This window comes from Plecotus auritus (assembly GCF_963455305.1).
Source record: "Plecotus auritus genome assembly, chromosome: 6".
Taxonomy (NCBI): Eukaryota; Metazoa; Chordata; class Mammalia; order Chiroptera; family Vespertilionidae; genus Plecotus; species Plecotus auritus.
The window spans coordinates 3,057,913-3,084,177 of NC_137773.1; the positions used below are offsets into that span (position 1 = coordinate 3,057,913).

Consider the following 26,265-nt stretch of genomic DNA (forward strand, 5'->3'; position numbering starts at 1 on the left):
TGAGCCTAGATCCGCATTAAGAGCCGAGGGTCTCGGCGCTGACCGACCCCGCCGGCCTGCTGAGTCCTCACCGGGAGGCGATGAGCAGGACGGACTTGACCCTCCAGCACACCTGCCCTAGAGTCGGCCGGCGTCCTCCGGGTCAGCGCACCTGCGCAGGCGCAGAGGGCCCCGCCGCGCGCGCCAGGCTCAGCCTCGGCGTGCGCATGCGCCCGGCCTTGCTCGCGTGCGCCTGCGCCGAGTCGCGGTCAGTTTAGTTGTGAAGCCGGGCGGGCGTGGGACACAGAGTGGTGACCGGCGCGCGGCGGGCTGTCCGGGGCCCGGGCGGCGCGACCTTCGCCATGCCGGGGATGGTGCTCTTCGGCCGGCGCTGGGCCATCGCCAGCGACGACTTGTTCTTCCCGGGGCTGTTCGAGCTGTTCCTGCGAGTGCTGTGGTGAGGGCGCGGGGCTCTGCGGCGGGCGTCCCCCGCCGAGGAGGGAGCGGGCGGGCGGGCGGGCTGGCGGGGGTCCGGGTGGGCGAGCCGTCCGAGAGGAGAGAGTGGCAGTGTCGTCAGATCACCGGTGCCCAGAGTTTGCCTTGCGTCCCCTGCTCTAGTCCTCTCCACCGCCCGAGGAGGTAGGTGCTGTTATTCTCCCCATTTTACAGCCGGCAAACTGAGGGCAGAGTAGGGAGGCGTGCCCGGGCCGCCCGGGTGGGCCCTGGCGCTGCGGGGCACCTGCAGCCCCGCTCCCGCCCGGCCCCTGGTGCCGAGCCCTGGCTGACAGCCGCCGGGACTCCCTTGCCTCCCGAAAGCCATGGCCTGGGGATCTGCTTCCTCAGCCGGAGGCCGCCGCCGGCACCCTGCCTGCACGCCGCGCGGGCACGCCCAGCACCTCGAGGTGCACCTGCCCGTGAAAGAGGCGCAATTGCGCGGCTCAGTGCCATCCTGAGCCGCCTGTGGCTGCGTTCCACCACGAGCAGACAGGCTTGGCATATGCCCTGTTGTCTTGCACAGCGTGGGATCCGTAGGAAGTGGAATTGGGGCCCTGAGGTCTGTTCTCAGAGGGTCTGAGCAAGGAATAATACCGTTCTTATTTTTTATTTTTATTTTTTAAAGAGACAGTTTTTAAAAATATATTTTATTGGTTTTTTACAGAGAGGAAGGGAAAGGGAGAGGGAGTTAGAAACATCGATGAGAGAGGAACATACATCAGCTGCCTCCTGCACACCTCCTACTGGGGATGTGCCCGCAACCAAGGTACATGCCCCTTGACGGGAATCGAACCTGGGACCCTTCAGTCCACAGGCCCATGCTCTATCCACTGAGCCAAACCGGTTAGGGCTATTTTTCTTTTTTTTAAGTAGATTCTCGAGGGGAAAGAAAGAAGAACACGAAACGTTGGGACCTGCTACTGAGTAGTTTCATAGTTTTCAAATCTAAGCCTTTTGGAGGTCAGTTCCCACTATTTCTTTTTTTTTTTTAAATATATTTTATTGATTTTTTTACAGAGAGGAAGGGAGAGGTATAGAGAGTTAGAAACATCGATCAGCTGCCTCCTGCACACCTCCTACTGGGGATGTGCTGGCAACCAAGGCACATGCCCTTGACCAGAATGGAACCCGGGACCCTTGAGTCCGCAGGCCAACGCTCTATCCACTGAGCCACACCGGTTAGAGCAGTTCCCACTATTTCTAGACACGGGGTCCTAATGTCACAGAACTGACAAAAGCGTACGTTACCTAGTCCCTTTGCACAGGGACTGACTGGGATCCCTGGGCTGGGCTTGAGTCCTGAATCCGGCTTCCTGCCAGGCAGGCTGCGCCCTCTGCTGAAATAGCTCCAGTGACAGTTGTGTTGGCGGTGCTCGCGGCCGCCTTTCACCATGGTGCACGCAATTGGAAAACCTCTGTGCGTCCACAGTGCTTCTCCTTCCCAGCTGATCCGTGCTCACCACCACCGCCTCTGCCGGCTTGCTCTCTCCCCCTCGGCTTTTTGTATCAGACACAGCAGGCTCCAGTGTGTGCTTATCCATTTCTTGTTGATACACAGAAGTAAGATTTCTCTTGTTGATAATGTAGCAAGCACACAGTGTGTTGGTTTACCAGTTGTGTATTTCTGAGTCGTGCTATTTGCTTTCTTACGGCTGTAAATGCCGTTCATGCCTTGCAGCGGGCACAGAGGAAGAAGCTGTGTAAGCGTGGGAAGTAGAAAGCTCATTGTAAAAAGTCATAGGCTTAGGTGACTTCGTAGATCTTTTATTGATGAGCATTGTATTTCAAAGCGAACCTCGCCTGCTTAAGGGAATGATTGGCTCCTTTTATTTCTTTCTATCGTGTCTGGCAAAGCAGCTCCTGGATTGACGTCTGACCCCCCCTTGTTGCTCAACAGGTGGCTTGGCATCCTGGCCTTGTACCTCAGGTACCGAGGGAAGCTGGACTGTGCTCGGGGGGTCCTGCTCAGCAATTACATGGTCGTGCTCATGGTTCTCCTGGCGGTGATTATATGCACCATGTTGGCCATCGTGTGCGTCAGCATGAGAGGTAAGAAGGAGCAGCCGGCGCGGCTGGCGTGGTGCGGTTGGTTGGAGCGCTGTCCTGTACCCGGAACGGTGGCAGGTTCAGGTCCCGGTCAGGGCACATACCCGGTTGTGGCGTGTATCAGTGCTGCCGTCCTCCTTGTGGCTGAGGAATGTTACATCGGATGGATACACCTCATTGTACTCACCCATTCCTCAGCCCGGAACACGGGCTGGTCCCACTTTCTGGCTGTTGCAGACAATGCTGCTGTGAACATTCACAACATGTTTTTGTGAGACATGGGGCCATGACATTCAGGGAGGTCACTGGAAGTGCTCTCGGATATGTGCCGAGGGGTGGGATTGCTATGATGGCCGTTTTCCCTTCTGAGGGACGGCTGGCTGGACTGTCTTCCAGCGGCTGCACCAGCTTTCTTTCCCACCAGCAGTTTGTAAGGGTTCCACTTTTCAGCGACACTTGTTATTACATAGGTCCTCGGGTTACGTCGGAGATCCATGCCCACGGGCGATGTAACGCGATTTTCGCCGTAAGTCGGAACCCACCTACATAAGCACCTACGTCACTCACAGGGAGCACACACACAGCAGCAATGAAGTGAAACAGTAAAAACATTGAAAAGAAAGATAACAATTCCTGACCTTTACTTGTGGTAAATACAGTAAATAATCAGAAACATAAAGCACATATGTACATACGTCGAAATGATGGAACTTTTTTTTTATAAATAAATGGGAGATGGCGACGTAACCATGAAACGACTCCAACGAAACCCGAGGACTGCCTGTATATGACTTCTTTTTTTTTTATATATATATATTTTTATTGAGTTCAGAGAGGAAGGGAGAGGGAGAGAAAGATAGAAACATCAGTGATGAGAGAGAATCATTGCTCGGCTGCCTCCTGCACGCCCCCCACTGGGATCAAGCCCGCAACCCAGGCATGTGCCCTCGACTGGAATCGAACCCAGGACCCTTCAGTCCGCAGGCCGACACTCAATCCATTGAGCCAAACCGGGTAGGGCTATATGACTTTTTTTTTTTTTTTTTTTTAAAGTCTTTTTATTGATTTTGAGAGAGAGAAAGATCAGTGTGAGAGAAAAACACCCATAGGTTACCTTCCTCATGTACCTCTCCTGGGGACCCACCCCTCCTGGGTATGGAGCCCAAAACCTGGGCATTGTCCCGCCTGGGAATGGAACCAGTGACCTGTTTGCACGGGGTGACGCGCCAACAAACTGAGCCACACCGGCCGGAGGTATGTGCCTCTTGGTCACAGCCATCCCAGTGGGCGTGAAATAGTAGCTCATCGTGGTTTTGATTGGCATGCCTGATGAGTAACAATATCAAGCATGTCTTCATATGCTTCGTGGCCATTTGTGTATCATTTTTGGAGAAACGTCTGTTTCATTGCTTTGTCCAATTTTAAATTGGGTTATTTGTCCTCTCGTTAATGAGTTACATCTATTCTTAATGACCATTGTCCCCCCTCCATGTCACCATTCTCTGCAGACAGACACTTAGCTGAGAAGGGTGGAAACCTTCCCTGTCGATTGCTCTGTTCACAGGAGGAGCTGAGTGCTCTGGGCCTGAGGAGGCAGTGCTCCAGTCAGTAGCACTGCCCATCCAAGGCAGGGCATGCCCCCACGTCGTGGCCCCGGTTTTATCACTGCTTGCATCAGGATGCTTGCAGATGCACATGATGATGAAACCGGGGGCGTAGCTGATACAGTGGCGAGAAACTGGCATTTTGAAATGATAGATTGAGACGTACAAAATGGTAGTTCGTGAAGAGGGACACAGAGAGAAGTGTTAGTGGCAACGTATTTCACGGGGAAAGTCTTGGGGTTCGGATGACCAAGAAGCATGGCGTGTGCCCGCTGACTGGGGCAGGTGGCAGAAAGCAGCTCTGAGGACGGAAGCATGGGGTCTGCGGCAAAGCAGGTGGTCCTGTGGCTGTCCGTCCCCGAGTCGGGACTGTCAGTGGTGCTGATGCTGAAGAGAAGAGCTGAGGGAGTGTGCGCTCCGGCTGGGGCGGCACCATGACGTTAGTGAGCCGGCATTTCTGGGAGATGAAGTTATCCAGATTGTTCTCATTTTAGATACCATTACCTAACCTCTCTGCCCTTGCTGTTCAGGTCACGCTCTGATTAATACACCATGTTTACAGCTGTGATCATGGGTTCAGATTTGAAGCAATAAGTGTAAGTTTTTCCCCCAGAAATGTTTTCCTTCAGATAGTTTTTGGGGAGTCAGGGCCCAGTCACACCCCTGTGATGAATGGCCACATCTCCCCAGGTCCCTCCCAGACACTGGCCCATCGCTCACCATCACATCATGGGGGGGTTGCCTACCCAGCAGCCTCCTCCAAACAAAACCCAGTTTAATCCAGGACATCCCCCCCACCCCTTCACATGCCAGTGCATGTGTCACAGAGCCTGGCCCTCTGCCCAGCTCAGGAACGATGCCCATGGGTCAGTGACTGCTTCAGGAATTGACATGTGACCCAATTGGGGTCATAACATTCAGGGAATTTCCTGGGAATTTCTGGAGAAGTCCCTCCTTGCTCCCCTAGGACTGTCACCCCTTCTGGATGATGCTGTGCGTGGATGAGCTGCTGAATTCCTGCTGCGGTCAGGCCAGGGATGAGCCAACACCCGGGGAGGACAGCGCGGTGGGGAGGGCGGCGCGGTGGGGAGGGCGGCGCGGTGGGGAGGGCGGCGCGGTGGGGAGGGCGGCGCGGTGGGGTGGGCGGCGCGGTGGGGAGGGCGGCGCGGTGGGTTGGGCGGCGCGGTGGGTTGGGCGGCGCGGTGGGGAGGGCGGCGCGGTGGGTTGGGCGGCGCGGTGGGTTGGGCGGCGCGGTGGGGAGGGCGGCGCGGTGGGGAGGGCGGCGCGGTGGGGAGGGCGGCGCGGTGGGGAGGGCGGCGCGGTGGGGAGGGCGGCGCGGTGGGGAGGGCGGCGCGGTGGGGAGGACAGGGAGCACGATGCCCGTCCGCAGTCGGGCGGGTCTTCATGGTTTGGAGCCACTTAGAGTTGGATTTTCTGTTGCTGGTGGTGAGAGACATCACAGCTGAACTGAAAACAGTATGTATTTTATAAAAACATGCTAGTTCAGTTGGCAGTTTGTTCCAAATGATGAACATCATGTGCCATAGTATAAATATGTAAGCTTCAGTGAGACATACCATACAGAAAGTTTAAGAAAAAGGACAAATGGGATAAAAATAGGAGACTTAGAGCCAGACTCTTTCATTATAAGGGCTTTTGTGACAAATAAGAAAGACCAATAGTTGGTAGAAACATGGGCCAAGATCATGATCAGTTAAGTAAACATAAGTAACTTTTACATTGTCCAGCCGTGGATAAAACCTGGAGCTGGTGAGGCGGCAGAAACGGCAGCTCATTTTGTTGGCGGAAATGCCATTTGGTTGGATCTCTGGGAAGCCCCGTTTGGCTGTGTGTGGACCGTTCTTTCCTGTGTATTTAAAGGCGTGCAGAGTCCTCGTAGGGATGGTCACTGCAGGGTCGTTTAAAGGGACACAAGGGCCCTGACCGGTTTGGCTCAGTGGATAGAGCGTTGGCCTGCGGACTGAAGGGTCCTGGGTTTGATTCCGGTCAAGGGCATGTACCTTAGTTGCGGACACATCCCCAGTAGGGGGTGTGCAGGAGGCAGCTGATTGATGTTTCTCTCTCATCGATGTTTCTAACTATCTATCCCTCTCCCTTCCTCTCTGTAAAAAATCAATAAAATATATTTTTTAAAAAAAGAAAGGGACACAAGGCTGGAACAAACTCAGTGCCTGTCGGGGCCACCGGCAGGCGAAGTGTAATTCATGCCTGTGATGTCTGCTGTGCACCCGAGGGCAAGGTCGGGGACTGCTTGGACACAGGGAACGTCTCCACTCGGCGAAGGGACAGGACATGGCATTAACTTGCTCCCGTTTTCTAACGCGGATGTGTACACTCTCACGTTTTGTTCACGCGCGGATTGCGGGAGGCTACGGAAGTTAACTGGAATCGGGTCAGCGGTGGAGGCGGATGCTGTGTACCTATTGGAACTGTTTGCACTTTTTACCTTTACATGCATTACCTGCACAAAATCAAGTGTTTTACAAATTGTAGATTTTAGATATATACATTTCTTAATGTATTTTTATTGATTTCAGACAGGAAGGTGAGGGAGAGAGAGACAGAAACATCCGTGATGAGAGAGAACCATTAATCGGCTGCCTCCTGCAGGCCCCACACTGAGGATGGAGCCCACAACCCAGGCATGTGCCCTGACTGGGAATCGAACTGTGACCTCCTGGTTCATGGGTTGATGCTCAACCACTGAGCCACACCAGCCGGGCTTGACTCCCACGTTTTTGATGGAACAGCCTCGATGTAAGAGGTCTGCCATTCACTGTGTCTGATTCTCGGACATTGAGCATCTCTGCATCTGCAGCTCAAAAGCTTGTTGCTCATCTCCTGCCAGAGAAGATCGCTGCAGTGGGTAGAAGTGTTGAGTCCAAAGACTTGTGCCTGGTGAAGGGTTACTTCACCAAGACTGCTGGGGACATAACATTCAGGGCGTAGCTTTCTTGTTAATCATGACGCGTTGCCCCCTGGGGCCTCTGCAGCAGCCAGGGCCACACCAGCTATGCTTTTCCTTGAGAAGAAAATAAGTACCTCAGTAAGATAAAAATGTTTTTCTGGGCAGGCATTACTGTGTATGGGGGACTTCCTCGGTGTCTATTTCTTTTCTGGAACCTTAACCAGAACTCCGTTTCCTGATCCTTGTTTATGGATTTGTTTCATTCACGCAGCAGCCACAGGTTGCCTTGCAGATCTGGGGGCTGCTGGGTGTCAGGCACTACTCCCTTATTTGGGACCCCAGTCCTCCCGGAAGCAGTGGCGTGTGCAGATACTAACTTCCTGTTTTTCCCCTTGGTGATCGGCTGTTGTTATACAATAACAGGCTCCAAACATAGGACTGGTTTTTTCATGCTGCACTCACCGTCCCTCGGAGAGATTGCCGATTCAGTTCCCTTGTAAGATTTGTCTTTGTGCCCAAAATGAGACCCCATGGTGTCTAATATATTAAAAGGTGACTTTAGCCTGGCTGGTATGACTCAGTGGTTGAGCGTCGACTGATGAACCAGGAGGTCATGGTTCAATTCCTGGTCAGGGCACATGCCCAGGTTGCAGGCTCGATCCCCAGTAGGGGGCATGTAGGAGGCAGCCGATCAGTGATTCTCTCTCATCATTGATGTTTCTATCCATCTCTCCATCTCCCTTCCTCTTGGAAATCAATAAAAACATATTTAAAATAAAATAAAATATGACTCTACATAATTCATTCTAATGGAAGATAATTTTTGGATTTTAGAAGTGATTTCCTTACCAAGTCATTCTTTAGAACTTGGATTTATTGTATTTGTTTCGATCATATGGTATTTTGATGTCACTTAAATTAGTGTTTATCATAACATTTTCTCAAAGGGAGAGGATTGATGATGCACGCAGGCATCTATTGACGCTTGGATTTGTTTTACAAGCACAGTAAAAATGTGTCTAAAACGTCAGGCTGCTCTAAGTGGTCTTGAACATCAGAATTACTTCTTCCCAGAAAGAAGGCAGAGAGCCAGGGTCATAGTCATGGGTTATACTTTGGAAAGTAGCTTCTGAGCTCAGAGCCTCGGGTTCCTCGTTTGTGAGCGGGGATGGTGCCTCCTCTTGGTAACGAAGACGGCGTCGTGGTGCCTGTGGCCACGGAGGGCTCCGACAGTGCAGCCCAGTTTCTTGTCTGTCGGAACGTGGGGAACTGTTCATCTGTGTTTGCCTGGACTCGTTCTGTTTATACTCGTCCCGGCATAATTATCAATAGCACCTTCCTTTGCTCTCAGAAGTATCCCAATTTGGACCCTAGTTAGGACCCCGAAGCGTTTTTAAACCCTGCTACGTCCAAGAAGCAAATCTGAGGCTGCCTGTCACGGCTCCCCCCTTACTTGGTCACGTGCTCTCAGCCTCAGGCATGGGTGACCATTACAAGTAGAAACAGCGGGTGGGGGGCGCGTGCAGTGCCGTGGACGCCCTGGCGGCCGTGCTGCTGTAGGAAGCAAGCCCTCCTGCATGCCGCACACTAGCCTGAGCGTCTTCTGTCCCAGGAACCATCTGCAACCCTGGACCCCGGAAGTCCATGTCGAAGCTGCTGTACATCCGCCTGGCGCTCTTCCTGCCCGAGATCGTCTGGGCCTCCCTGGGGGCCATGTGGGTAGCAGAGAGCACTCAGTGCGACAAGATAGTGGTGAGCGCCATCATCGCAACCGTCGTGGTCAGGTGAGCGCTTCCTGCCGTCTCTCCCGCTTCTTGTCACACGTGCACTTGAGATGTAGGTGAGCAGAGCTTCCTGAGGGGCCACAGACAGCCCGGCGTCACCAGGCTTCCCGGCGGGTAGAAGCTGGCCGCGCTGAGGACATGGTCCACATTCAGGGCCACCTGTTCGTACATGAGAAACAGTTCACCTTCCACCATGCTTTTTTAAAAAATATATTTTATTGATATTTTACAGAGAGGAAGGGAGAGGGATAGAGAGCTAGAAGCATCGATCAGCTGCCTCCTGCACACCCCCCACTGGGGATGTGCCTGCAACCAAGGTACATGCCCTTGACCGGAATCGAACCCGGGACCTTTCAGTCCGCAGGCCGACGCTCTATCCACTGAGCCTAACCGGTTTCGGCCATCATGCATTTTTAAATAGATTTTTATTGATTTCAGAGATGAAGGGAGAGAGATAGAAGCATCAATGATGAGAGAGAATCATTGATTGGCTGCCTCCTGCACTCCGCACACTGGGCATGTGCCCCACACTGGGCATGTGCCCTGACCGGGAATCGAACTGTGACCTCCTGGTTCATAGGTCGACGCTCAACCCCTGAGCCTCATCAGCCGGCCTGTCAGCGCCGCGCTTTGGCAGCATTCTTTTGGTTTCACCGACAAGAACCCTGAGGCCCTGAGGAGTGAGGGCGGGTCCTGGTCGGGGCCACAGCTCGGCCCCCGCAGCCCCTTTCTCTTCTGTGCTCCCCCTTGTCCTCAGGGCTGAGATCTTCGTGGGGCTTCATCGGGAACTTTCCAGGGAAACCAGCTGCTCGCCTCAGCCAGGTTCTGGGGGGCTGCCTCTCCCCGAGGCCCGGCCCCGCCCTCGGCGTCGGCCTCACCGCCTGGTGCCCTGTTTTTTTGTTTTTTTTTTAAATATATTTTATTGATATTTCACAGAGAGGAAGGGAGAGGGATAGAGAACTAGAAACATCAATGAGAGAGAAACATCGATCAGCTGCCTCCTGCACGCCTCCCACTGGGGATGTGTCCGCAACCAAGGTACATGCCCCTGACCGGAATCGAACCCGGGACCCTTCAGTCCGCAGGCCGACGCTCTATCCACTGAGCCACACCTGTTTTGGCTGGTGCCCTGTTTTGCAGCTGGATGATCATCGGCTCCACGCTGGTCACCATCATGGTTGTCTTCGACCCGCTGGGGCGGAAGGCGGCGCGGTACTCCTCCGCGGGCCCCCACCTCGCCCCACCCGAGGCGAGCCAGTTCGTCAGCGGCCTCAAGACGGCAGCCATGAGCGTGTGGGAAAGGAGGATGAAGCTGCTGTGCTGCTGCGTGGCGCAGGACGACCAGGCTCGCGTGGCCTTCTCCAGCACGGCAGAGCTCTTCTCCACCTACTTCTCCGTAAGCCCAGGGGCCGCTGGCCTCGCACCCGTGCTGCTACGTTGGGAGGAGGCCTCTGCCCTTGGCCCCCCCTGCCCCCACCTAAAATAGGTCCCGGGCGATCTGTGGGGGGTGGGGGACACTCCTCCCTGGAATGAGTACTGAGGACCCGGGGGCCCTGCGTGTGTGACCCTGCCTCTGGTCAGCGCCTCCTGGTGCTGACACCTATTTGTAACTGTCAGGATTGTGAATTAGTTTTTAATGAACTGAACGCGTTTTCAAGGACCTTTACACATTGCGGATAATTCGCCAGTTGTCTTTTCATTCCCTCCAGCCAGCTGGTGTGAGCAGAAGCGGGGGGGGGGGGGGGGGGCACTGGCTTCCCACTCCGCACAGCGTGGTAGAAACGACCGGTTTTCCTGCTTCCGAAGGAAAGCTGGAGGAGATTGTTCCATGCGGAAGGGGTCGCCGCCCTAGAGTGGCTCCTCAGGGTCTTGGACACGCTCGTTTTGCTTTCGCACTTAATGTGTGGCTTTTCATAGAACGGCCCGATACACTGCTCTCTGTTCACTCGAGACCGCGTCAGGGAGCGTGCTGTTGACATCCCGCGCCCGGGGCCTGTCTCGGCTCTCTGTCCAGGCTGGGCCTGAACCCAGCAGCAGCCTCTGTGGGGGGATTGGGAGGGTGTCCCCGAAATCATGTGAGAGGAGTGCCTCAGCCTGGTCTGAGACAGGTGCAGGGCGGGAGGGGGACCGGTCTCCTTGGAGAGGCCGTGCCTGCATCGCGGGCAGAGCTGAGAGCTGAGAGGTCAGCGCCTGTGGGTCCCTCCGGGAAGGGCGGGCTTAGGCCACTCTGCTGCTTGCCCAGTGGACGGTTCCTCCTGAGGTGCTGTGCCGGGGCGGTGTGAGCCAGTCTCATACATCCCCCCACGGACCTCCCACAAAACCTTCGCAGCCTCTTCGGCTTTGAGAGGATAAGCCTGGGCTGACCTTGGCCGTCACTACAAAAGTGGCAAACCTGCCCACTTACTGCCCCGCTTCATCAGAGATGGGAAGTGGATTTAAAATAGCTAAGTCCCTTGAAGAGAACTTTAAAATGGAGAACCACACAGTCCTATGTTCTCCAGTCGAGTTGTCCGAGGGCAGAAGAGCACACACTGAGCTCACACAGAGGAGCAGTCCCGAAAGGAAACTCTTTTTAAAGCACCTTTTTACATGTGCCTGTGCCTGTGTGTGCCTGTGCCTGTGTGTGTGTGTGTGCGTGTGCCTGTGTGTGCGTGTGCCTGTGTGTGTGTGTGCCTGTGCCTGTGTGCCTGTGCCTGTGTGTGTGTGCCTGTGCCTGTGTGTGTGTGTGCCTGTGCCTGTGTGCCTGTGCCTGTGTGTGTGTGCCTGTGCCTGTGTGTGTGTGTGCCTGTGCCTGTGTGCCTGTGCCTGTGTGTGTGTGCCTGTGCCTGTGTGTGTGTGTGCCTGTGCCTGTGTGCCTGTGTGTGCGTGTGCCTGTGTGTGTGTGCCTGTGTATGTGTGTGCCTGTGTGTGCGTGTGCTTGTGTGTGTGTGTGCCTGTGTGCCTGTGCCTGTGTGTGTGTGTGCCTGTGCCTGTGTATGTGTGTGTGTGCCTGTGTATGTGTGTGTGTGCCTGTGCCTGTGCCTGTGTGTGTGTGTGCCTGTGCCTGTGTGCCTGTGCCTGTGTGTGTGTGTGCCTGTGCGTGTGTGTGCCTGTGCCTGTGTGTGTGTGCCTGTGCCTGTGTGTGCGTGCCTGTGCCTGTGTGTGTGCGTGCCTGTGTGTGCCTGTGTGTGTGTGTGCCTGTGTGTGTGTGCCTGTGCCTGTGTGTGCGTGCCTGTGCCTGTGTGTGTGCGTGCCTGTGTGTGCCTGTGTGTGTGTGTGCCTGTGCCTGTGTGCCTGTGCCTGTGTGTGTGTGTGCCTGTGCGTGTGTGTGCCTGTGCCTGTGTGTGTGTGCCTGTGCCTGTGTGTGCGTGCCTGTGCCTGTGTGTGTGCGTGCCTGTGTGTGCCTGTGTGTGTGTGTGCCTGTGTGTGTGTGCCTGTGCCTGTGCATGTATGTGCACGTGGGGACGGTGTAAACTGGTGTAAGGAACTCACGGGCCATCCTGCTGAGCTTTACAACAGGCCGTGTGGCTCCCTGTCCAGGACACAGACCTGGTGCCCAGTGACCTCGTGGCGGGCCTCACCCTCCTCCACCAGCAGCAGGACAGTGTCAGGAAAAACCAGGCGCCGAAGGAAGTGATCAGCCATTGCCCAGGGTCCTCCCAGGTGAGCCCATGTCTGTCGGGTGTACAGTTGTGACACTGACACCCATTTGTAAATCTTGTTAAAGGAACACACACACACACAAAACCTCGCCGGCAGCAGTCCCAGCAGCTGGCTGGGACTCGGATCTGCCTCGTGCTGCTGCAGCTTCCCGTCACCTGAGTCAGGGACAGGGCGCCATGCCCGGCCACTGCGCCGGCCGCACTCTCTTAGGAAACGGGCCGCGAGCCCGCATTTCAGACATTCCTCCTGGGGGGCTCACTCCCCCGTTACGTGTTGCTCTCTCTCTGCTCTGGGCCTGGGGGGCAGAACAGCTCAGTTTTGCTTGATGCGAGTTCCTGCACGGAGTTTATGCTTTTGAAAGAGGACTTTCCACATAAACACATGGTTTCTCTGACCTCATCCGGGCACCTCGTTCTCAGCTGGCTGGTCACAGCGGCGGGAACATCGCGGGTCTTCGCCTGCGTGGGGCAGGGAGTCGGTGGCCCTGGCACCGGGCGCCGGAAGGTCCTTGGGGGCTTGCTGCCGGCTGCACTGCACGCGCTGTCTCCCTATGAAACGAGGGTCCGTCTCGGGCCGACTGAAGGGCCAGTTCTCCCTGTGGACGGCCTCGGAGAGGAAGGGGCGGCAGGGCCTCCAGCTCAGGTTTAGGGGTCAGTGTGTGGGCCTCTCTGGAATGGGTCCCCTAAACAAGACGCTGTTCTCTCCTGCAGGAAGACGGCCTGGACGCAGAGCTAGAGAACTGCCGCCATTACATGCCGTTCGCGGCAGCTGCCTACGGCTGGCCCCTCTACGTTTACAGAAACCCGTTCACGGGGCTGTGCAGGATCGGGGGCGACTGGTAGGTCGGCAGGGGTGGCCTCCCCCCTCCTAGATGTCGCTTCCTGAGGCTCCCATACGTTGTTTTCTAAAAATAACCTTCCTTCCCTTTTAAAAAAAACTTTCTGTTTTGAAATATTTCAAAAACTGCAAGAGCAGCACTAGATTCCCGGGTCTCCGTGATGGGGAGCCACCAGTGGGACTCATTTCTGTCACGTGTGCTGTGCGCCCTCTGCATAGTCGCCCCTGAACATGGGCGATACGGTTGCAGACACCACGTCCCTTCATCTCCAGCTACTTCAGCCTGGATTTCTTAAGAACAAGAGCATTCTCTTGTGTAACTGCAGTGCAGTGATAAAACTCAGAAAACTTATTATTCATCATTAGCTCATTTACAACTTGTATTCAAATTTTTGCAATTGTCCCAATGATGTTTTTTTAAATATATTTTTATTGATTTCAGAGAGGAAGGGAGTGGGAGATAGAATTATCAATGATGAGAGAGAATCATGGATCGGCTGCCTCCTGCACACCCCACACTGGGGATCAAGCCTGAAATCCAGGCATGTGCCCTGACCCGGAATCGAATCGTGACCTCCTGGTTCACAGGTTGACACTCAACCACTGAGCCACGCCGGCTGGGCAGAAATATATTACTTCCTAAGGGCCATTCTGCGTTAGCCAAACCGGCCTGAAAATTGTAAACTCCGGTCCTCGAGTTTGCTGGAGAAACAAGACGGGTTAGACCCCTGGGGGAGGGGCTCAGGTTGTCCGTGTTCTTAGTTGCAGAAGCAGGACCACAGAGTATGACGTGGTTGGAGGCGATCAGCTGCACTGCCATTTTGGCTCCGTCCTGCGGCTGACAGGGCTCCAGCACAGGGACTTCATTCACATGAGCTTCCACGACAAGGTAGAGTGCCCAGCGCTTCCGGACTGCCTCGGGGTCCAGAGTCCTTTGGATGCTGATGGAAGTTATAAATTACTAGAGGCCCAGTGCATGGATCTGGTGGGGTCCCTCGGCCTGGCTGCGGGGATTGGGCCGAAACCAGCTCTCCGACATCCCCCAACGGGTCCCGGATTGTGAGAGGGCGCAGGCCAGGCCAAGGGACCCCACCAGTGCACAATTGGGGCCGGGGAGGGACCGTGGGAGGGCTCCAGGGCATGTCCGGCCCATCTCGCTCAGTCCCGATCAGACCCCAGCAGCAAGCTAACCTACTGGCCGGAGCATCTGCCCCCTGGTCGTTAGTGCACGTCATAGCGACTGGTCGAACGGTCAAACGAACGGTCTGACACTTAGCATATTAGGCTTTTATTAGATAGGATTCCCCTGGTAAATGTGCGTAGACACACCAACCGCACACTCTCCCCAGATTTGCATGTCGTTTCAGGGGCTTTCGAGCCCCCCAAAACCCACACAGGTTTAGCCTGAGGTGGAGCAGGAAGCCTCAAGCAGGGCCCTGCCGTGTCGACCCGGCCCACCGGCCAGTGAACGGCAGTGAGGGGGTTAGTCCCAGGCGGTGTCTGGAGCTAGTTCACCCTGGCTTCTGGGCCTCAGCCCACCCACGGTGGTGGCGTGCAGTCGGAGGGGACCCTGCAGGAGCCCGTCCGCCAGCTTCTGTGACCTGCCCTTGTGAGGCTTGCAGCTCTGCAGGTGCCTGTCACGTGGCCCAGGGCGGTGGCTCTCGGATGCTGCCGCACAGGATCGCCTGGAGCTTTCCAGTCCCCGGAGGTCCAGGCCACAGGGTCAGGGAACTCCGAGGCCCTGGCAGTGGGACCCAGCCCAGGAGCCCCCATGTCGGCGTGTTCCTCTCCTGGGAACCAGGGAAGTGAAGGCGGCAGTCTGTCTTTCCTGCTTGCTCCAGACACCACCCGCTCACCGCAAGCCGGGGCCGTCCTCACAGTACTGCTGTCTTTGGCCGATGGCCGTGCGAGCCGGGCACCGTGTCCGCACTCCAGCCTGGGGTCGGGCCGTTCTGTCCTCGGGAAGCAGCAGCAGCAGACCCAGAGGACTGGGCACGCTCCGTGTCCTTGCAGGGCCGGCTCCGAAGGCAGGCGCCCGAGTCCCAGCTCCACCTGTGCTTGGTGCTGGCGAAAGGGATGCTTGCCTGGCCCAGACCTCTATCTGCTCGCACGTCAGGGACGGGGGCTCTGTCCTGCCCGCCGAGGCGGCCCCCGCCCAGGCCATTGGCGAGCAGCAGCTGTGGGGCCAGGCCCAGAGGCGACCTCTAGCTGGTCAGTGCGGAGCTGGGGCCGGGCTGCGGGAGGGAGGCCGCACACCGTGCAGCACGTGGCGGGTCAGAGGCGGCTCACGGGGCCCTGAGCGCACAGCAGGCCGCGGGCGGGGGGCGCTCTGGGCTCATGCCGCGTCTCCCGCAGGTGTACGAGCTGCCCTTCCTGGTGGCTCTGGACCACAAGAAGGAGTGCGTGGTGGTGGCCGTGCGGGGGACCATGTCTCTGCAGGTAGGAGCCGGCCTGAGGCCTGCGAACGAGGGCGCAGATGCCGGGGAGCCCCGCGTGGCACCCCAGGAGCAGCCGTCCTGTTCCCGCCCCCGGGAGGGAAAAGGGAAGCGAGTCCAGGCTTGTGCAATGCTCCTTTTAAAAAACATCCAAGTCATTTCCTTTTCGTTGAGAAATTCAGAAACAGACACCAGTGGGGTGGGTCCCCGCTCGAGGAGGTGCCCGTTGACTCCCCTGGTGTGCCTGGCCTGGCCCCCAACCCGGTGACCCCTCGAATTTTTTACTCCCACCCCACGCTAGAAGGGGACAGTGAGTTTAGCAGTGCTGGCCGAAGTTGCACCACGCTGTGGGCACGCCCTCGCGGCCCCGAGTTCCTGTGTGGATCTCAGCGGGGCCCCGGGGCTGCCCTGCAGGGGCTGCGCGAACCTCCTGGTGTCCCCGGCCCCGGGACCCGGCCACGCCGACCTCTGCCCTTGGGGTGCGGCCACCTCTCCCTTTGTCTCATGTTGGTCTCGGCCGTTCCTGTCTCATTGCCTGGCTCCCGTCTGCTCTGCTGGCCCAGAAAATGCCTGAATGCATAGACTCCAGAGCCAAGCCCTCTCCTCTGCCCTCTGCCCGGCTCTTGGGGCGCGGCTTGCAGCTCAGCTGGTGGCCAGGACCTGGCCCAGAGTCCAGAGCCTTCCCTCCTCCAGCCTGCTCCCCGTGGGCCCCCCTTTCTTCTAACAACGTGGCCTGCAGCGTCTCCTCCCTTTCTGCCCGGCGTCTGCCCATCTGCTCCCCGTTCCCAGCGCACGGCCCGTTCCGGCCAGGCTGCCCTTCCTGGGCTGGGAGGTGGCTTCCCACGTGGTCCCTGCCTCTCGTCTCACCGTCCCCATCTGTGCGGAGTGCTGTCCGCAGACCCTCTTTCCAGGACCTGGTCAGCCCTCCCCTCCTTCTCAGGAAGCCCAGCCAAGTTCGTGTTTCTCGTCACAGCTCGCTGGTGCTTTCCGACCCGACCCAGCCGCCTTTCCGGCCCCCGGGGTGCTGGGAGCTCGGGGCCCCCAGTTCCAAGCCCCACAGCCTCGGTCACCTGTGTAGCGCTGTGATGCGCAGATGTGGGGCCCCTCGCCCAGCCGTTGGGCTCACGGGGTCCTAGGGACACACCCGCCTCACAGGCCCCCCCCACCCGGCCCAGATCCCCTTGACGTGTCCATAGCTGGGATCCCCTGAGCCAGGCCCACCACCTTCTGACCCAGGAGACCGCCGTGCCCACTGTCCCTCAGAGGGACCGCCCGCCCAGCCTGACAGTGCGCCACACCCCAGCTGACGCCCTCTCCCCACGCTTTTACAGGACATCCTCACGGACCTATCTGCCGAGAGCGAGAACCTGGACCTGGGGTGCGAGGTGGAAGACTGCTTGGCACATAAGGTAGAAGCCCCGGGAGGGCCCGGTTTCCCACCTCCGAGTCTGTTAACCGCCCAACAAACAGCTGCTCGCGCCGGGCTGCGCACAGTGGGTGCTTTTGTGCTCCCAGTGCAGGTTGTCGGGGCAGCCCGTCAGCGGCGGGCGGGCAGCATCTGTAAGGGGCAGGCTCAGAGCCAGGGCGCACTTGCCAGGAGCCTCCGGGTGCCTGAGTGAGTGTCAGTCAGAGTCGGCGCCTGAACCGCGGACGGTTCCTCCCTCGTCGTCAAAGGGGTGCGTTCTCGGGGCGCGCACCCAACCGCAGCGCCTCCCCCAGGGCCTGCCCGCGCCCGAAGCTTTCGATGCGCACACGGCACCTCACTTCAGCTGTCTAGATCTAGAAGCTCCAGCTCAGGGCGTCAGACACTCAGGCGCTGCGGCCATCCCCAATCCAGGCCCTGAACTTATGTCATCCCGTCAACCCTGGGCCACCGAGTCCCAGCTCCCCTCCCCAGCCCCACCCCGCCATGCACTGTCTGAATTTGGTTGCTCTTGGGGCCTCCTGTCAGAGGAATCGGTCCCTCCTTTCACCACCGGTATGTTCCCCGTGCGCCATGTTTTCAGGGTCCGTCCACACCGCAGCCTGTCAGGGTTTCTCTCCTTTTCCAGGCTGAATAGTACCCCCTGCTCACACCCCCCCCCCCCCGCCCGTCCGCCCCGTCCTTCAGAGCTGGGCAGTGGACTGTTGTGATGTTGCTGTGCCCGTGGGGGTGCAGGGGTCTGCTCAAGTCCCGGCGTTTTCCTTCGGGTGTAGACCAGAAGTGCGATTGCTGGGTATCGATTTAACATTTTTTAAAGATATATTTTTATTGATCTCAGAGAGGAAGGGAGAGAGAAACATCCATGATGAGAATCATGGATCGGCTGCCTCCTGCACGCCCCCCACTGGGGATCGAGCCTGCAACCCGGGCCTGTGCCCTTGGCTGGAATCGAACCTGGGACCCTCTGGTCTGCAGGCCGACGCTCTATCCCTGAGCCAAACCAGCCAGGGCTTGATTTAGCTTTTTGAGGAACTGGAACAGTTTTCCAGCAGATGCACTCTCACATCCCACCGGCGTGTATGGGAGTTCCCGTTTCTCCACTCGGCGCTTCCTGTTCTGGTCAGGCACCCCGTGGGCGTGGGCGGCCTCCCTGGTGCCATGTGCGCTTCCCTGGTGACAAGAGAGGCTGCGGAGCGGAGGCTTGAACTCTTGAGGGGAGTTCGAAATGATACCAGAAGGATGTGAGGTGCGGGGCAGCGGGCTTGCACTGTTTCACACACTTCGTGTGCTTTTCAGCGGGAACACGTCACTTCAGTAGTGATCATTTTAACGACAGATTGCCTGACCTTCACACACAGGACGTGCTCCTGCAGGCGTGTGGCCGCCCTGCGGGGGGCAGGGGAGGCTTCGTCCGTCACCAGTTAGGAGCCGGGACTGTGAATTACTTTCCTTTAGCCCAGTGGTTCTCCACCTTCCTGATGCCGCGGCCCTTTAATACAGCTCCTCATGTGGTGGTGACCCCAGCCATAAAATTATTTCCGTTGCTACTTCATAACTGTCATGTTGCTACTGTTATGAGTCGTAATGTAAATATCTGTGTTTTCCGATGGTCTTAGGCTCTACAGCAGCGGTTGTCAACCTGTGGGTCGCAACCCCCAGGTTGGGAACCGCTAGCAGGGTTGCCACACACCTGCTGTATTAAGTTAACCCTTGGCTCTTTTTTTGTGCCCCAATTCATGAGAGTCTAGTTTGACCGCTATTGGGTGTGTATGAAAAAAGCATAAACCTTATTCCAGACACATCAGCCAGCCAGAGTCTGGGCTTGGCTGCGGTTCGGTTCCTGCAGGATTCGCCTCGCCTGCAGGTCAAGGCCGCATGTGGCCACAGCTGTGGCATTGGGGCCTGGCTGATCCCCCCGAGGCCTCCAGCTCCGGCTCCTCCAGCCGCAGCCCTTCGGCGGGAAGACGGCTGCTCCAGGCACAAGGGCTCGACCTGCCCTCTGCTCTTGGCTCGTCTGGCAGCGTTGGCTCTGGCACTGTCCATGGTAATTGGAGCTGAAAGCTCTGCGCCTGGAAACACCCTTGGCACCTGGTCTGTGTGAGGCATGTGCCAGGGAGACACCAGCAGCAGGTGTGGTCCAAGTTGTTTGGCTCTGGCTGCCCAGAACCAGACACGTGATCGGTGCCTCGTAGTGCAGAAGGGAGCTGACTGCGTTCATACTTGCTGGGGGGCAGGGGAGCGGCCTGCCTCCATCTGTGGGAGCATTCCCAGATTCGATAGCATGGTCTCCCCCGTCGGAGCTGCTTGCCTTTCAAGAAGCTGTGAGGTACAGATCTTGGCCATGCTTTAGGTCATTGCCCTCAAAAGTTTAAGGCACTAATACCAGGATCAAAGGCTAAACCTTTATGATTCTAAAGACCACGAAAGGCCGAAACCGGTTTGGCTCAGTGGATAGAGCGTCGGCCTGTGGACTGAAAGGTCCTGGGTTCGATTCCGGTCAAAGGCATGTACCTTGGTTGCGGGCACATCCTCGGTGGGAGGTGTGCAGGAGGCAGCTGATCGATGTTTCTCTCTCATCGGTGTTTCTAGCTCTCTATCCCTCTCCCTTCCTCTGTGAAATATCAGTAAAATATATTTTTTAAAAAATAATAAAGACCACCAAAGATCATTCAGGACAAAAAAAAAAAAAAAAGAAGCTGTGAGGTAGCTGTATGTATTAGGAAGTTTTACATTTTATTTTTTGAAATCTCTGAAATTCACTTCTGATGGTCTAAGTTTTGCCTTTGCAGGAAAAGGGGACACTTAATCAGTGTCACTGATTCAGAACTTTGTTTTAATGCCATTTTGAAACCTGAGTCATTCATGATCTAAATCTGACCAACCATAGGGACTTGACCAGACTAGACTGGTACATCCACGTGGCAAAGCACTACGGAGCTACGAAAACGCCGTGGAAATACCCACTGAGACAGCGGGAGGTTCCTGAAGTCACCCGTGTGTTCACATGCCCACCTCCGCACCGGGTGCCAGGAACACAAGAGCAGCGGGCAAGGCCACTGCCCGAGACCCTGCTCTGCTGGGGGCGCCGCCGTGTGGGAGCTGGCCCTGCCTGGCCATCACTAGTCGCCCTCTGTTTGCAGGGGATTTCTCAAGCTGCCAAGTACTTGTACCGACGCCTCGTCAGCGACGGGATTCTGAACCAGGCCTTCAGCATCGCTCCTGTGAGACGATCATTTTCCTTTCCTTTCCTTTCAGCTGTTGGGTTTTGTGACTCCGCCTGATTCCACTCTGTCCTAACTTTAGGAGTACCGGCTGGTCGTTGTAGGGCACAGCCTGGGAGCGGGCGCTGCAGCCGTGCTGGCCATCATGCTCAGAGGCACCTACCCCCACGTCCGGTGCTACGCCTTCTCCCCGCCCAGGGGGCTGCTGAGGTACTGCTGCATCTCCGGGAGGGTGACGAGGCGTACGGATAAGTCTGTAGTTAAGACTGGTCTTTTGTTGGTGATTTAATTTCTCATCCTCAGAAGTGTTTTCAAGTACTCTTTAGTTGAAGAAAGACTACACAGCCTTTCTTTTAAAAAAATAGTTTTATGATTTCAGAGAGAGATGGAAACATCCATGATGAGAATCACTGATCGGCTGCCTCCTGCACAATCAAGGATGGAGCCCACAACCTAGGCCTGTGCCCTGACTGGGGTTCGAACGTGACCTCCTGGTTGATAGGTTGACGCTCAACCACTGAGCCACGCAGCAGGGCCTAACCAGCCTTCTGTAGGTCTGTCTGACCATGGCTTTGACTTCCTAAACGATGTAATGCCAAATGACATACACCATATTTTACTCATTTCAGGCACACAACACAGTGACCCAATATTTACATGTATTGCAAAATGATCACCACAGTGTCTAGGTAACATCTGTTACCATGTATTTTTTTCTTGTGCTGAGAACTTCGATTACTGTTAGCAACTTTCAAATATGCAACACAGTGTTAACTACAGTCCACTTGTTGTATAACTGGACTAGAGGCCTGGTGCATGGAACTGGTGCACAGGGAGGGTCCCTAGGCCTGGCCAGTGATCAGGGCCCATTGGGGCCTTCCAGCTGCCAGCTGGGCCTTCCTTCGTTCCATGCCACCCCCTGGTGGTCAGCGCACATCATAGCGAGTAATTGAACTCCCTGTCTCCCGTTGAACTCTTGAGGGGACACTGCATGTTAGCCTTTTATATATATAGATAAGCACTACGGTAAGCATCTGCTCTCCGACATCCCGAGAGGTCCTGGATTGCAAAAGGGCACAGGCCAGGCTGAGGGACCCCACTGGGGCATGACCGGGGCAGGGGAGGGACGTGGGAGGTTGGCCAGCTGGGGAGAGACCGCGGGAGGGCTCCAGGGCATGACCGGCCGTCTCAGTCCCGATTGGCCGGACCCCAGCAGCAAGCTAACCGAACAGTCGGAGCATCTGCCCCCTGGTGGTCAGTGCACATCAGTGACTGGTTGACCAGTCGACTCTCTGTCCCCTGATGGTCAGTGCACATCATAGCAAGCAGTTGAGCAGCCTTTAGCATGTCATTAGCATATTACGCTTTGATTGGTTGAATGGCCGACCAACCAGTCAACCAGACAGCATATTAGGCTTTTGTTATATAGGATGTTTCTACCCTTCCTTTGTGCATTTTGCCCACCTCTGCCACCCCTGCCCCTATCCAGGCAACCACCAGTCTGTTCTCCGTATCGTGAACTTGTTTTTTAGATTCCACATATAAGTGAGATCATGTGGTGTTTGTCTTTCTCCGTCTGAATTATTTCACCTAACACAATGCCCTAGGCCAGTGGTCAGCAAACTGCGGCTCGTGAGCCACATGCGGCTGGTGAGCCGCAGTTTGCCGCTCTGTTGACTGAGTTTGCCGACCACTGGCCAGGCCTATCCACGTTGTTTCAAATGGCGGAGTGTCACTATTCTTACGCCTGAATGGTGCTTGTCAGCGGGCACTTCCGTTGTCTCCGTATCGCGGCTACTGTGACGCACCGAACGTGTGGGTGCGTGTCATCCTTCCAAGTTCGGGTGGAGAAATGAAACTTAATTTTTTCTTTTTTTGGAATTTCAGCAAATCCCTTTATGAATACTCTAAGGACTTCACTGTGTCCCTTGTCCTGGGCAAGGATGTGATTCCCAGGTCAGTCTGCTGGGCTTCGCCTGGGGTTGGGGGAGCCGAAAAGACTGGTACTGAGCATCCATCTGATCTCTTGACACACAGGCTAAGTGTGACCAACATGGAGGACTTGAAGAAGAAAATCTTGCGGCTGATTGCCCACTGTAACAAGCCCAAGGTAACGTGTGCCTTGCGGGGCTGGGCCCCCCACCAGGCTGAGTGGCCGGGGGGGGGGGGGGGGATGTTTCTGAATTCACAGCCTCAGCCCAGCGCAGGGGATGCTGCTGCTGCGCAGACCGCTCCGACCCCGTTGGGATTTGCTGTTGTACTTAGCCCTGTCCTGTGACCCACGATGTCCTGATGCCTTTGGTCCCAAAGCTCAGAGAACAAGGCCGCCAGCTCGCATTTATGACGCGGTGGTAGGGCCGTCCTGTGGAGTGTTAGGCAGCCTTTAAGAATGTTGACACGAGCACTGGTTGGTGATCTCAGTGGTTAGAACATCGGCCTGCACACCGGAGGGCTGTGGGTTCAATTTCCAGTCAAGGGCACATACCTGGGTTGTGGGTTCGCTCCCCACCCCAGGTTGGGGCCCATGTGGGAGGCAACCAGTCTGTCTCCCTCCCTCCCTCTCTCTGAAAAGCGATGGGAAAAGGATCCTCTGGTGAGGAGTAAAAAAAAAGAATGGTGATGTGAGCTTATATTTACCAGTAGAGAAGGCTATCCATGATGTATTGAAAAGTTTAAAAAACCCCACAGGATATAAATAACATGCATGAGCTTTGATGGAAAAAATCTTAATCTCTCTTTACCCTTTGTTTTCTGACTTTTTGTTGTTGTTGCTAATCAGAAAAAATACAAAGAATTGAAAATGAACTTTCTCCTTATCAGCTACCCCCCAACCCTGTTTAAAACTATTAGCACCGAACATCTTGAGGGAAGAGTAAAACTGGTTTGCAGTTACCTGAAAAGAATTAAGGATAATTTCGCCTCAAATTCTGCACCATTTGGTTTTTAAATATTGCTTCTAGTATGCTGGCTTCTTTGCCCAAGAGACCCCCGAGTTTAGGCCCACTGGCCTCCACACTCCCCGGATCCGACTGAAACCCAACAGCGAGGCATCTGTCCGCGCCGAGAGCTGCTTCTCCTCCCCCACCCAGCTCGGGGCCGGGGAAGCCCGAGTAACAAGATGCTGCCTCTCGGGTCTCGCCCTTTAGTACAAGATTTTGCTGCGCGGCTGCTGGTACGAGCTGTTTGGAGGGAACACAGAGGACCTTCCAGCAGAGCTGGACAGGGGCGACCACAGAGACCTGACCCTGCCGCTTCTCGGGGAGCAGAGCCTGCTGACACACAAGTCCCCAGGATACCGATCCAGTGACTCCCCCTTGGGGTCCCCCACCAAGTACCCCCCTCTCTACCCTCCTGGCAGGATCATCCACCTGGAAGAAGAGGGGACTTCAGGGAGGTGAGCTGTGGGCTGGGGGCCCTGACCTGGCTCAGTCCGAACACCTCCGTAATGAAACTCGCATCTGGAGTTAAATCCAAAGTGATGCTTTGCCAACTGGTTGTCTTTTTCAGGTGTTCCTGTTACACGGCTCGGTATACCGCAAAGTGGTCACATGAATCAGAATTCAGCGAAATCCTCATCGGCGGGAAGATGCTAACAGACCACTTGCCGGACATCCTGATCAAAGCCTTGGACAGGGTGGTGTCCAACAGGGATGCCTGCATTTCCTGTCCCACCCCAGGAGGCTCTGCGTAATGTGGGCGTGGTGTAACCACAGCGACTGGAGACCTCCAGGACTGCAGACGCGGACCGTTGTTCTTAGACTTGCCATCCAAGTGAATCCCGTGATGCCAATGCAATGAAGGCGTTTGGCAGGCACTGAGCTTGAGTCTAATGACTGAGCGGTCCGAGGAGCCATTTTATCCTATCAGCACAGCAGGCTGAACGCGCACGAAGCTTCGCAGGAGCCCGTCCCCGGGACCTGCGGATTCTCGCACCTGAGAACGGCCCAGGACAGCGCACGACTTGGCAGCCAGGTCTGATCTGTGCCCTCACCCCCTCCACTTCGCACTGGCAGGGGCTTGTCCCTGTTCAGAGGAGCCTGAGCTTGGCACCCAGATGTGCCGTTTGTTTAGCGAACTGGATTCTCCAGGCTCTACACGCTGTCCTCAGTGGGAGGCTGCAGCTCCTGGTGGCACTGAGGATTAGCCCTGAGCTCCTATTGGGAATCGAGGCAAAACCCGGTCAGGAAAGTGAGGGGACAGCTCCTGCCCGCGGGCCGCAGCCCTTCCGTTTACACGCTCATGTGCTCGCCTCGCTTCATCCGCCCAGGTGATGTGAACAGCCTCTGGCTCTGGGGGGCGGGAGTGGGTTCAGAGGGCACTAATAAAGCGCTTACACCGTCCCTGGCGTGTGTACAGTGATGCGCTCTCCTACGGGGTGCTCCCGCAGGTCTGTTTCCCGGGTGGCTTTACAGCAATCATCCTTGTTTATTTTGTCCACTGTAACTAAATGGGAGTCTTCGTGGCCCTGTGGCTACAGACTGAAGATTGCATGGACATCTGATTTCACTCCAACCCACAAAGCCCATAAAATGAGGGTAAAGAGATTTCTTTAAAAAGCATAAGCCTGGCCCTAGCCGGTTTGGCTCATGGATAGAGCATCGGCCTGCGGACCAAAGGGTCCCGGGTTCAATTCCGGTCAAGGGCACGTACCTTGGCATTAGGCTCCTCCCTGGCCCGGGCCCTGGTCAGGGCTTGTGCAGGAGGCAACCAATTGATGTGTTCCTCTCTGTCTTTTCCTCTCTCTTCCACTCTCCCTAAAAAGCAATGGGAAAATAGCCTCAGGTGAGGATTAACAACAACAACATAAGCCTGCCCTGGCCAGTGTGGCTCAATTGCTTGAGCTTTGTCCCATGCACTGAGAGGTCACCGGTTCAATTCCCAGTGAAGGCACACACAGGAGGCTCGGCTGCATTTACATAGCAATAATACAGACACTAAATAACGAGCACCAACCACAACAGCCATACTGAGGGAACGGGAGAGGCGCTGGGCCGGGGGAATAGCTGGGAAACAGCCCTCAGATCTCCCACGGTGGGAATGTCCCCGGGAATGGCTGAAACAGAAAAATCCAACCACTGATAAAAGCACAGGATTTAGACTGACCCCCGGAGAGGGGCTGGCAGCTGATTCAGCATCAGCGGGTTGAGTCAGTCCTGCCGTGCGATGAGGCCTCCATAAAAACCCAGAGGATGGCCGAAACCGGTTTGGCTCAGTGGATAGAGCGTCGGCCTGCGGACTGAAGGGTCCTGGGTTCGGTTCCGGTCAAGAGCACGTACCTTGGTTGCGGGCACATCCCCAGTGGGAGGTGTGCAGGAGGCGGCTGATCGATGTTTCTCTCTCATCGATGTTTCTAGCTTTCTGTCCCTCTCCTTTCCTCTCTGTAAAATACCAATAAAATATATTTTAAAAAAAAAAATTAAAAAAAAAACACAAAACAAAACCCGGAGGATGGTCCCGAGAGGTGCTGGGCTGGTGAACGTGTAGCTAGTTGGGGAGCGTGGCCCCGGAAGGAGGCATGGAAACCCCACTCTCTTTCCCCATACCTTGTCCCATGCATCTCTTCCATCTGGCTGAGTTACAGCCTTCTATAATAAGCTGGTAATCTAGTGAACAAAAAAAGCATTTGGAATTAGATTATGGGGGCAAATATAAAAAATTTGCTAAAGTACTCAAAGTAGTTGCCTCTGGGGAGGGTGTAAAAGGGGAGGGTTGCTATTTCTACAGCAAGCTTTTAGAACTCTTTGTCCTTTAAACAGCATGTTTATCTTTGGTTAAAAAGAAACTCAAAAATAAGTCTTCCAAAGCAATAAAAAAGAATATTTAGGAACCGGATTCTAGCATTAACTACTTACAGCACAACTTCAGGCTCC

General features: G+C 55.7%; 1 protein-coding gene across 2 annotated transcripts; it reads left to right on the plus strand.

The window, feature by feature from the left end:
- The first annotated feature begins 241 nt into the window (after positions 1 to 241).
- Positions 242 to 24,735, plus strand: DAGLB (diacylglycerol lipase beta). Of its 2 annotated transcripts, XM_080676296.1 has the most exons (15): positions 247 to 436; positions 2,372 to 2,523; positions 8,666 to 8,837; positions 9,978 to 10,233; positions 12,357 to 12,479; positions 13,190 to 13,317; positions 14,079 to 14,205; positions 15,672 to 15,755; positions 17,083 to 17,160; positions 20,315 to 20,395; positions 20,478 to 20,605; positions 22,283 to 22,351; positions 22,433 to 22,505; positions 23,542 to 23,789; positions 23,903 to 24,735. In XM_080676296.1, exons 1-15 carry the CDS (start codon positions 342 to 344, stop codon positions 24,084 to 24,086), a joined length of 1,998 nt encoding a protein of 665 aa, XP_080532422.1. In that variant the 5' UTR covers positions 247 to 341; the 3' UTR covers positions 24,087 to 24,735. The 2 variants fall into 2 exon arrangements, with proteins under 2 accessions (XP_080532423.1, XP_080532422.1); XM_080676297.1 differs by lacking the exon at positions 12,357 to 12,479 and having other exon boundaries at positions 242 to 436.
- Positions 24,736 to 26,265: the final 1,530 nt, after the last annotated feature.